Genomic DNA, 12,065 nt, shown 5'->3' on the forward strand with positions numbered 1-12,065 from the left:
AGGGGATTTGTAGAATCTGCCTGGGAGGGATAAAAGGATGCTCACATAAGACAGAGAAAGCAAACTTGTCAACTGACAATCTATTTGTTTTTTTTTCTAGCAAAGTGAAAATACTCAAAATGTAAATGTAAATCTTCAAAAGGTATGCAATAGCTTTGATGCAAATATTCACTGTATTTCTCCTGGAAACCACACAGAGCAAAAAGGAAAAAAATATCAAATTGCATTTTCATTAAAAATAAGGAAACAAACAAAATATGCAAAATCTAAAACCCATGTAAGTGCTCTGAAAATAGCTAAGCTTATGTAGTTTCAAGTTTGGACTTACAACTTGTTGGTCTAGAAAAGTCCAACTCATTTAATCATGTGAAACAAAGGATCTCACAGTATAAGTCTCTTTCCTGTCAGTTTAGAGAACTAAAAATAAAAGATTACATATTGAAAGGGCAAACAGAATACCAAAATTCATAAGTGGAGAATTTATAGTGAGATTAAGAATATCAAAGACCAAGTAAAAATTTTAAAAGCTTCCGGAGAGAAAGAACAGATATACTACAAAGCAACAAATATCAAAGTGACACTGACCTTCTCAAGAGTGACTCTGGAGCAAGAGGAAAATGGAATAATATTTTTAATGTATTAAATATTTTAATGCATTAAATGAAAAGAACTTCAAACTTAGAATTTTATATCCAGCCAAACTGTCATTCAAATATGAAAACATACCAAAAATGGTCTCAGGTATTAAAGTTCTCAAAAGGTTTGCCCCACAAAAATGTACTCTGAAAACACTGTTGGGAGAAGTACTCAAAAATGGGAATAAATTGAAGAGAAGTCTGCAAGAGACAGGAAGAGAAAGTTCGATAAAATACTTTGTTAATTTACAACGTTCTAAAGGCTCGTGTGTGTGTGTGCATGCGTTTGTGTGTGTGAGTGTGAGTGTGTGTGCTAAAAAGCTAGGAAAAGAAAAAGGAAAAAATATTCCCATAACAACCAGGAACGAAAATTCTACACGACATCAACAATAGGAGTGAAAGTACGGGGAAGACCAATGATGACCTAAGGGTATGCTAAAGTAGTTGTCTTGAAAGGGAAAAGATATAGATATTGAAAAATTCAATAAATAAATAGGAACTAATGATGAATGTCAGTCTTCAGTTAAGGGAAGCACCATACGGAATAAACACAAAATAAACACAGAAGAAAAGTCAATCTATTCCACAGAGAGCAGGAAAAGAGAAAACAGTGAAGCAAAAAGAAATTAAATAAATAATATAACAGAAATGCATTTTAAGATAACAGAATCCATAACGAATATAAAAAGTTAAAATCAATAAATACAGGGCAGATAAAAACAGATTGTATTACACGAAAACAAAGTCTATCAATATATCTCCTACAAGACTTATAGTTCAAACAGAGAGACATAGAAAGTTTGAAAAATAAAAGAAATTCTGAGGATATGAATCTCACACTAAAAATGTTGGATAACAATCTTAATATCTGACTAAATAGATCTTAAGGCAAGACATACCATATGGGCCAAAGAGGAATATAGTATAGGGGTAAAAGAATAAGGAGATATAAACATATTTATACAACTTATAATATAACTTCAAATTATATAAAGCAACAATTGACAGCAGTGCAGGGAAAATAGACATGTCAACAACTGTAGTTAAGATCTTAATAACACCCTTTTCAAAAACTAATGGATAAATAAAAAATAACCAGACACATCAAAGCTCTGAAAAATTAATAGCCTATATGTATAACTTTACACCCAACAAGCACAGAATACATATTATTTTAGAGCACACAAGAAGCACTTACAAAAAAAGACCATTCATTAGGTGATGTAGGAAACTTCAATCAAGGTTCTCTCAAAAGGATAAATATATAAATTACAGCATATAGTCTCCAATCAAAACTAACTATGGGGCCCCCTGGTGGCGCAGTGGTTAAGTGCACGCGCTCCACTGTGGCGGCCCAGGGTTTGCAGGTTCGGATCCTGGGCGCACACTGACGCACCGCTTGTTAAGCCATGCTGTGGAGGCATCCCATATAAAATAGAAATCCTCTACTTTATGAATTCCACTTTGTTTGTTAAAACTGTTACTCTAATATGTGCTTGCCTTCTATACTTTTGGACATTCTTTTATTTTCAAACTTTAAGAATTCCACAAAGTGGAATTCAAGCCAAAAAATAGTAGACAATAAAAACAAGGACACTATATGTTAAAGGGTACAATTCATAATAATGATTTATTATTGATATTTATGTACCAAACATAGCAACAATTACTAGAAAACAGAAATTGTAAGAGTAGACATAAATGTACAAATAGGAGACATTAATCCACTTCTCTCAGTCCAAGGTAAATCAAGTTAACTAGTATAAGCATGGGTATAAGAGACCTAAATAACATAATCAATAAGACAGATAAAATGGTGTTAAGACTTTAGCTAGGCTACTCCATGGTATTGCTGCCTTGGCATCCATTTTGTTTGGCCAAGCAGCCTGCGGGGTCCTTAAACTGATACTAGCCCGTCATGCAAGCGCATGCCCTAGACAGCAGCCCGCAGAGTCACAAGCAAATGTGAGTTCCTGATCTGACTTCCCCAACAGCCCTTGTGAGCAACTGTCTCCCCTGCCTCCCAGGGCCTTCCCCTTCGGGGCCACTTAGATAAGACCCCCTCGGAACTTACCAAAACCCTACTCTTTTTGGTTTGAATTGACCAACCTGGCCTTAGCCTGGGAGCCCCAAAGCACTCCATTTACATGCCCTAATAAAGGCACGTGCCCCGGGTCCTGCCCCTCTCTCTGCCTGCACCTTGCCTTGACTTCCCCGTGTGGCTCCTGGAGGCATGTGCAGTGTACTTCCTCCAGGACCTATGAGTAATAAACTTCTCTGTTTTAATTTCTCTTCTGGTCTTTTGTTGTTGAACTGTGGCTCACCATCCGGCACCTTGTGCTCCACTTAACAAATGTTAATTTAACAAAGTCTTAACAAATGGAGATAAATTGAACTCCATATCTTGTACTTGCAGTTGATAAGAGTTATACCTTCTTTTCACGTGTATGTGGAATATTTATAAAAATTACCTATATATTAAGTCATAAAAAATTGAAATTAAATTCCTAAGGATAAATAATAAAGAAAATATTCTCTGATCATAATGCAATGAGACTAGAAATTAATAACAAACACAAAAAATAAAAAGGTCCCTTACCTGGAAATTAAAAACAGGAAAAACCTCTGTCTTAGAAGAATACTTAGGAAAAAAAGGAAGTACTAACCATAGAATTTCTGGAAAACAATGATTACAAAAAACCTACATATCTGAACTTACAGCATAGGCAACTAAAGCAGTGCTTAGAGGAAGTTTTATAACTTATCAAGTTATAATTTTTATAAACTTATATTAATAAAAAGAAAGAAAGAAACCAAATGAATTAGACATCTTACTCGAAAAGCCAAAGAATAACAATACAAAACCCAGAGGAATAAAGAAAGATATTAAAAAATATTAATATCGATATTAAAGAGTTGGAAATAAAAAAAGATGCAGTAAATAAATAAAAGGCTAGTTCTTTGAGGAAAAAATAATAAATTAGATAAACTTCTAGGTAATCTAATTACTGAAGAAAACTCAAATTAAGAAAATAAAAAAAAGACTGGGAGAATAACCTCATAAACAGGAAATTGAAAGAATCATATGTAGTCTGTTCAAATCCATAGTAATACATTTTAAAACGTGAATGAAATGAGAATTCTGTCTAGTTTAACAAAATTGATCTTAGAAGAGATATAAACTCTAGATAGACTACAACCACGAAAGAGCCGCCTGTTATAAAACTCCTGGTCCAGATGGTTTTCGAGGGAAATTCTTCCAAACCTTCCTGCATCACCTAATGAATGGTCTTTTTTTGGTAACTGCTTCATGTGTGCTCAAAAATACTATGTACTCTGTGCTTGTTGGGTATAAACTTACATACATAGCCTGTTAATTGTATTTAAAGAACAGATAATTATGAAGCTGTTTAAACTATGTTTTCTAAAATAAATAAAAAATAATATTTTAAAAATTGGGTAGGGTCTCGGGGAAAGGAATCAATAGGTTTAACGGCCTGACACCTGATCGAGGCCTAGGAAAAGCCAGAAAGCAGGGAGAAGTTCAGGGTGGAAAGAATATGAGGGAGAGGAAAGGATGGAGGGAGGAAAAAGGATAGGATATGTTGGAAAGATAACCTGGTCTGGCCAGATTGTGAAAGGCATTATACGCCAAGATAACTAATTTGGATCTTGTAGTATGGGCAACATGGATCCAACAGTGGCTTTGGTGATGTGATCAAACGAGTTTTAGGAAGGCAACGCTGGTGGCCGGATGGCAACATACTAGAATGCAGGGAGTGGCAGGAGGCTATAAATAGTAACAGGAGATACTGAGATCCCATCTAGACTAAGGCAACGACTGTAAAGTTGTATATATAAGAGAAAAAATAAAGGGCTCTACAATTATAATATGCAATTTGAATACCACAAAATATTTACAATTTGAAGTCTTTTTTCGTAACTCTGAGCTAATTGGATTCTCAAAGCACTCCTTTAAAATTGGAAGAGCCGACATTATCATTCCCATTTGAAAGATGAGAAAATTGAGAAACGAAATATGTAATAGCCTTCCTTGCTTCAAGGTACACAGTTCTTTCTTCTTTCCATTAGGCCATGATGCACTGAAAGCTCTTTTTCTTCCCCCAAGGGAAAAATATATCTTCAGGAATTTTTATCCCCCAAATTATAATATGAACAGAGTATTTCAGGGAGAACTGTAATATTTTAAATCCACATCTAGTTTCTTATCTTAACTGCTATTCTACATCTAAATCATTTGTGACGATTTGCAAAGGTCTTATTACCTCCAAGGCAACCTGATTTACTTTTGAAACTGTTGCTCCAGGAAAAATATCTCCTATGATCTTTTCAAAAAGTGTGACATCTTCAGGAAGAAACTTCGATAAACTAACTTCTCTCACAGCCTCAATAATGATCAGAGTTTCATCTGTTTCAGAAAGATTGTCACTGGTGTTACTTTATGGGTAGAAGAAAACAAACATAAAGAACAAGTTAGCAAGTATGCTTTGCTGACATTAAAGACCGTTAATATTCTTTTTTTTCGAGGTGGCTATCCCAATATCCTTTCCTCCTCTCCCTGACTGCACAGCAGCTATGTGGTTTGGGTGAGGTTAATCTGGTCCCCAGCTCCAGGAATGGGCCCTGACTGGTCTAGAACAATCAGGGTGATGCCATTCTCCAGTCACTCACTCAGGGATGGGCACTGTATCAGCAAGGTTTTTTAGTTGCAAACAGCAGAAATGAATTCAGGCTAATATAAAATGAAAAATAACATAATGCTTTATTTAAAATCTCTAGGAGGGTCAGAGAACTAGGCTTGCAGACTACGCAGCTGGAAACAATGGCCAAAAGTATGCTACAGAAGTGGTCCTGTGAAAACATGACTGCCACCATCAGTAGGTCCAGAAAGCAGTGCCTGTTGCACCAATATCACTGATGCTGGCACTAGAACTGCTGGCTGCCCCTGCGATTTCTGGTTACTGGCTGTAGCTACTGCCGCTGCTGTCACTCTCGCCAGAATGGACTCTGTGTATATCCTATTTCCTTTTTCACCGGCTTCAGGTTCAGATTCTAGGGTAATTGTCTACGATTTGCCAAGGTTGTACGTCCAAGCCATAGTTACAAGAGAGCTTTGGAAAGCAAGCATGTGGCATGACAAATATTCATTAAAGGAATATAACCCAGCTCTAGTCAATCACTGCCTGTCAGTCACTTAGACTCAGTGGTCAGTGGTAGACAAATGACCTGCCCATTCAGAAGGGTTTGGGACTTCAGTTCAATGGTTTGGATAGCTCCAGTTTTCATTAGAAGCCATCTTGCCACCCAAAAGGAAGCCAGCCTAAAGATGATAAGCCAGTACATGGAGGACTGCAGAGATGAGAACATCTCAGAAAAATAAAACTGAAACCCTAATCAAAGTAATCATACCCCACCTACCTCTGGATCTTCTGACTGGGTGAAACAGTAAATTCTCTCTACTGTTTAAGCAAACTTAAGTTTTCCATTAACTGTAACAAAAGCCTCCTGACATAATGTTATCACATAATATATTTATTTCCCCATAGTAACAATATTTCATATATTAAACACTTCAGTATATATTTTTATAGATTAAAAATGTAATCAAAAGGATAAAAAAGTAACTATATGTGGTATGATATGATTTTAGTGATGGAAAGAAAGACGAGTTTTCCCTGCAGAAGTGTCCCTCCCATCCTCTTGTCTACTGATGTCTGAAATTCTTCATCAGGATGGTGACGATTTTTAAGTCTTTGGTCCATAATAAAAACAGCTAATAACTAACATTTATTGAGTACTTTTTACTAGGCACTTTGCTTAATTCTTTAAGTTATTTCATTAATCTTTTCAACAACCTTAGAAGTAGGAAGAGTGATACTCAGAAAAATTAAATAACAGGCTCGATGTCATACAGCTAGTAAGTGTCTGAACTGGGATTCAGTGAGGTCTCTCCAAGTCCATTCTTATAATCACTCCACTGTTACAACAAGAGCCCCATACTGAAGTGGTATTGATACCAGTCATTACATTTCCCTGTGAATACATCTTTGAGTCTTTCTTCTGAAGGTGATTTGGTAGACAGAGGGCAAGAGTCCACCTGAAGTCAAAGCGAGAGGGCCACACCAGAGGAGGAAAGGGTCCCAGACTTCACTGCTGTTCTAGGGTATATCTTTGACTTTTGTCACATTTTTTTCTCAAGACAGATCTTGTTTTATATTAAATGAAAATTAAAAAAAAAAAAAGGGATAACCAGTATGTCTGGTTGGGGTAGAGATAGGGAGAGATAATAGCTTATATAAAATACTACAATATTGTTACAATACCTTGTTATCAGATATAAAGATAACACTTTGCTAAAATTCTACAAAAGAATAATTTGGGGGATGGCATCTGAGATTACCATGGGGTCTATCTGTTATAATTTAAGAATAAAAAATGAAAGCTCTAGACTAATGTCAACCAAAATTCAAGAAAAGGATAGCTAAATGTAACCTTTTTTACCCATTGTGATTGCTTCACGATACCAGTTCTTTGGAATTACTAGTTAAGATTTACTTTCTGGCCCAGTACTGCGGTCAGTTTTATAAATGTTTCAAGTGTATACTTCAAGAGCTGTTAATTCTCAAGCTGTTGACGAAGAAAATTGTTCCTACCAAGTGGATCCTAGGACTCCAGATGTTGGACAGTTTATTTTCTAAACAAAAGGGAAGATTTGGAAAATTCCTTTAAGGGAAAAACAGAGAAAGCTGCCTGTGGTAGGCAGAAAAAATGCCCCCCTTCAAAGATATATTCACTTCCTCATCCCTGGAAGCTGTGACTATTATCTGATATGGCAAAAGAATAAGTATTACGCTGCATCGCAAAAGATGTAACCCAGTTAAAAATCTTCAGAGGAGTTTATCCTAGGTCATCCAGATCTAAATGCAGTCACATATTCCTAATAAGAGAGAGACAGAGAGATACAGCCATACAGAAGAGAAGGTGATGTGCAGATGAAGGTAGAGATTGGAGTGACGTGATGTTAAGCCAAGGAATGCTGGCACCCACCAGAAGCTGGAAGAGGAAAGGAATGGAACCCCCCAAGAGTCTCTGGAGGGAGAATGGTCCTACCCACAACCTAGATTTCAGACTTCAGGCCTCAGGTACTCTGAGAAAACACATTTCTGTTGTTTTAAGACATCAAGTTTGTAGCAAATTGCTATGGCAGCCCTACAAAACTAATACACTGTCTTTTATCATTTTTTTAAAATGTAAACACCTTGACACTGTATTTGGGGGTTAGAGTTAGGCTCCGCCAACATGATCTAGAAAGAGAAGCCAGGAAAAAGGGAAGGTTGAATTACTATGCATAAAGAAATGAGAGAAATTTGTAGTATTCCTGCGTGCCTCAGAGACAAAATCAGAAGCCTTAGGAAGAATGGGGTGGAGTGGAGGGAGAGGAAGGGACAGAGAAGGAAAGAGGGAAGAGGCAAGAAGAATTATGATTTTTGGAGGCAGGAAGGGCCAAAAGCAGAATTGTCTAATATTAATTTGTAAATTGTTCACCGTGCTTCACTCCGATAAAAAAATTCCCCAATCCTCTTCATAATATAGTCAATTTTGTACAAGCACATCATTTATGTGGTGCTTTGGGGGAAATCAAAGAAGTGGGTTGTCACACTCGTGCAAGCACAGAGCAAGAAGAGAGCTGCTCTCAGCGACAGGAGACAGACTGAGAGGACACTGGAAAAAGGAACTCCAATCCAGGGGGACTGTGAGAACTGTGAGTTTTCTGCGACTTGAAGAAAACTAACCAGGGACTTTGGAAGGAGAACAGTACCACTTTCTTCAAAATATTTATTCACACAAAGACCTAGGTGACTATAAGAAAGACTGGAGGACTTGAGGACATCAGGGAGCTGATGCTTGGAACTATTTATCTTTAATTTTTTTAAATTATAAAACATTCGTAACAGACATCTATTTACACAGGCCATTTTGCAATATATGCCTCAGTTCTTTTATTTTTATGAAATAAAATATTACAGTAGAGCTAAAGCCTCTCTCACACAACATTCTGTACTTTGGACAACATACAGATCTATAATATTTACTATGTTTAAAAAATTCACATAAATGGTATATGAATATATCCTTTTGCAACATATTCATCACGTTTTTTCATTTAATTTTTAATAGGTAATACACAAATATAGGCCAAACCAAACCAATACAAATAGGTATACCCCTTACCAATAATGAAAAAGAATGCCTGCTTCCCTATAGCCTCTCCAACAGAAAGTTCTATCCAACTTTCATATTTTTGTCCATCTGATAAGTGAGAAACAATATTTCAGTTTAATTTTGATGTGTATTTCTCTCATTATGAGGGGGTTTGACTGTATTTTCATATATTTAAAGGACTTTTATGTTTATTTTTCTGAGAACTGTCTGTTGATGTTCTTTGCCCATTTTTCTGTATGATTGTTTTTTCCCCAATTTTCTAGGAAATCTTTATATGTCAAGATGATGAGCTATTTATGACATGAGTTGCAAATATCTCTTTTCCTAGTTTGTCATTTGTCTTTTTACTTCACAGAAAGTATTTTTTGCCCATTATATATCTTTGTTTTATTGCTTCTGGATTTTCAGTCTTAGTTTTAAAGGTCTTCTGTGGTTCAAGGATATAAAGGATATTTTGTTTCTTCAAATATTTGCATGTTTTAAATTTCTTATATTTAAAATCTTTGCTACTTTTTTGATCCTTTTAGAGTTTATCCTAGTAAATAATGTCAACCATGTTTCCAATGTGATCTTTATCCAGATGGTTGTTTAGTTTTCCCAACACCATTCATTAAAAAGTCTATTCTTGGGGCCGGCCCGGTGGCACAAGCGGTTAAGTGCGCGCGCTCCGCTGCGGCGGCCTGGGGTTCGCCGGTTCGGATCCCAGGCGTGCACCGATGCACCGTTTGTCAAGCCATGCTGTGGCGGCGTCCCATATAAAGTAGAGGAAGATGGGCATGGATGTTAGCCCAGGGCCAATCTTCCTCAGCAAAAAGAGGAGGATTGGCAGATGTTAGCTCAGGGCCAATCTTCCTCACACACACACACAAAAGGTCTATTCTTGCCTCCTGATTTATGATATACTAAATGCCCAAGGCATACAGTCCTATTTCTGGACTTTCTATTCTCTTTCAATGGTTTGTCTTTCTACTCATGAGCCAGTACCACAATGTTTTAATTATTGAAAGTTTATAATACGTCTTAATACTGAAAGGGCTATTTCTCCTTCATTGCTCGTTTTTCAATATTTTTCTAGCTAGTCTTAATTGTTAGTCTTAAATATGAACTTCAGGATCAGCTTGCCTAAAAACAAACAATACTTTTTGGTATTTTCCCTGGAATGCATTTCCATTCATAAATTAACATTTAGAGTATTTAAATCTTTATGATAAGTCCTTTAAGATGTTATGAAACTAAGTATGTGGTGTATTATTCATTTATTCATGTTTTCATTTGTGTCTTTCGTGTTTTCCTGTTTTCTTCATATGGGTTTTACACATTTCTCATGTAGGTATATTCATACAGGCTTTACATTTCTCATTAAGTTATTGCTCTTCTACGTGGGGTCTTTTATTCTAGTATAGCTTTTATTATGTAAAGGTAAGGCACATTTTTTTAAAGAATAGGCCCTTTTGGGGAAAGTTACCCAGGGATTTTGTGCATTTTTTTCTTCCTCTTCTTTCGTATTTGTAATAATCTCTACCATATTATACTGCAACACTCTGGGAGCTTCCTATTTTATCTTGTCATCATTACTTAAAATTTTACAAATTATTTTCCCAGTGTTGTATAACTCCTTTTGACCTAACACAATTCAAAATTCAACTGACCTTTTAAACTCCAGTTTCTTCTTTCCAGCCATCATTAAAATTGTCTTCAGAGACCTCAGGCCAAAATCATAATGATCCTATCAAACATTAAAATATTTGAGTTATTGTTTCTGAAGAAAAAATGGAATAATTTGGAAATAAACTCATATAGTCTACAGTTAAATCACTAACCACCTATGCTATGAAGAGAAACAGTGATATGAATTCAAGAAACACTTAATTCTGCTTCTGATGCTCTCCCTTCTCTCCTAAACTGGTTCTCCTAACAGTCTCCTTCTTAAAAGAAAGATTAACAAGTACAGTCATGGGTTACTTAATGACGGGGATGCGTTCTGAGAAATGTGTCATTGCGTGATTTTGTTGTTTTGCAAACATCACAGAGTGAATGTATTTACACAAAACTAGATGGTATAGCCTACTACACACCTAGACAGTATGGTACTAACCTCATGGGACCATTGTCATATACGTGGTATATGTGGTCCGTCATTGACTGAACATTATGGGGTGCAAGACTGTATTAAAGGTGTTAAAAACTATCAATATCTCAATTAAATTTTCTCTGAGGAGAGATTAATTGAAAAATATTGTTAAGAGGAACACTTTGGGGATAATGTGGTTAACTGTCCAAAGCACTTTGGGTTATAAACAAATACTCATTAAGCTGGCATATCCTAGAACAATAATTTTCAAAGTGTGGTACTCAGATCAGCAGCATCAGGAACACTTGAGAACTTGTTAGAAGTGCAAATTCCCAAGCCCCACCCCAGACAATTAGAAAGTTGGTGGTAAGGTCCAGCAATCCGTGTTTTAACAAGTCCTCCAAATTATTTTGGTGCACAATAAAGTTTGAAAACCACTGCTCTAGATGTTAACTTCCTTGTATGGAGAAAGTAGTCCATAACTTAAAACAACAGATACTTGATTACTCTCTCCAGATCTTGGAACCTTGACTGATTTTACATAGTGACTTACATCCAAGTTGGTGCAAGGACTTGATGTGCCGATAGGAATTCTAGCTCCATTATTTTCCCAGTCATTGCTGGACCAATACCAGAAAAGTTTTATTTAAAGTTTTACATAATCACCTTTATTTTGAGAAAAATAAGTTCATTACCTGTTGTGAGAGCTGTTTGCTAGCTAATTCGAAAAGGTTAACTAGCTTTCCAGAGAATGATTTTGCAGATTTGAAACCAACTGAAAACAGCGTTATTTCAGCAATCATCCGATAATGGGGAGAGATCATTGCCACTGGGCGAAATAGAGATTTTAAGTTATCTGGGAGTTCTACTCGATCCTTGTATCTTAGGAAGATAAGAAAAACAAAAACAAAAACCACTACTTTTCAGTTTTTCAAATGGGGAACCACATAGTATAATTTTCTCCCAAGTAGTTCGATTGGCTTTCTACGTGACCCTTTTCTGAAAACAAGTTTACAAGACAGTTTATACTGTACTTTTCGTCTCAGAGAGGTTCCTAGTTTATGATCTTTTCTTCCTCTGCCTCCTCCCACAATTCACGTCCCATCAGTTCCCTC

The 12,065-nt window shown here is 36.2% G+C and overlaps 1 protein-coding gene across 1 annotated transcript in view; it reads right to left on the reverse strand.

The window, feature by feature from the left end:
• DNAH14 (dynein axonemal heavy chain 14) overlaps positions 1-12,065 on the reverse strand; it is a 344,464-nt gene that overhangs the window by 202,380 nt on the left and 130,019 nt on the right. The window contains exons 32-34 of the mRNA XM_058533894.1: positions 11,646-11,832; positions 10,529-10,605; positions 4,922-5,093 (exon numbers count right to left, since the gene is read on the reverse strand). Coding sequence (XP_058389877.1) covers positions 4,922-5,093; positions 10,529-10,605; positions 11,646-11,832 — 436 coding nt within the window. The remainder of the gene's footprint in view (positions 1-4,921; positions 5,094-10,528; positions 10,606-11,645; positions 11,833-12,065) is intronic.

The sequence above is a fragment of the Diceros bicornis genome, chromosome 38 (assembly GCF_020826845.1).
Source record: "Diceros bicornis minor isolate mBicDic1 chromosome 38, mDicBic1.mat.cur, whole genome shotgun sequence".
NCBI classification, from domain to species: Eukaryota; Metazoa; Chordata; class Mammalia; order Perissodactyla; family Rhinocerotidae; genus Diceros; species Diceros bicornis.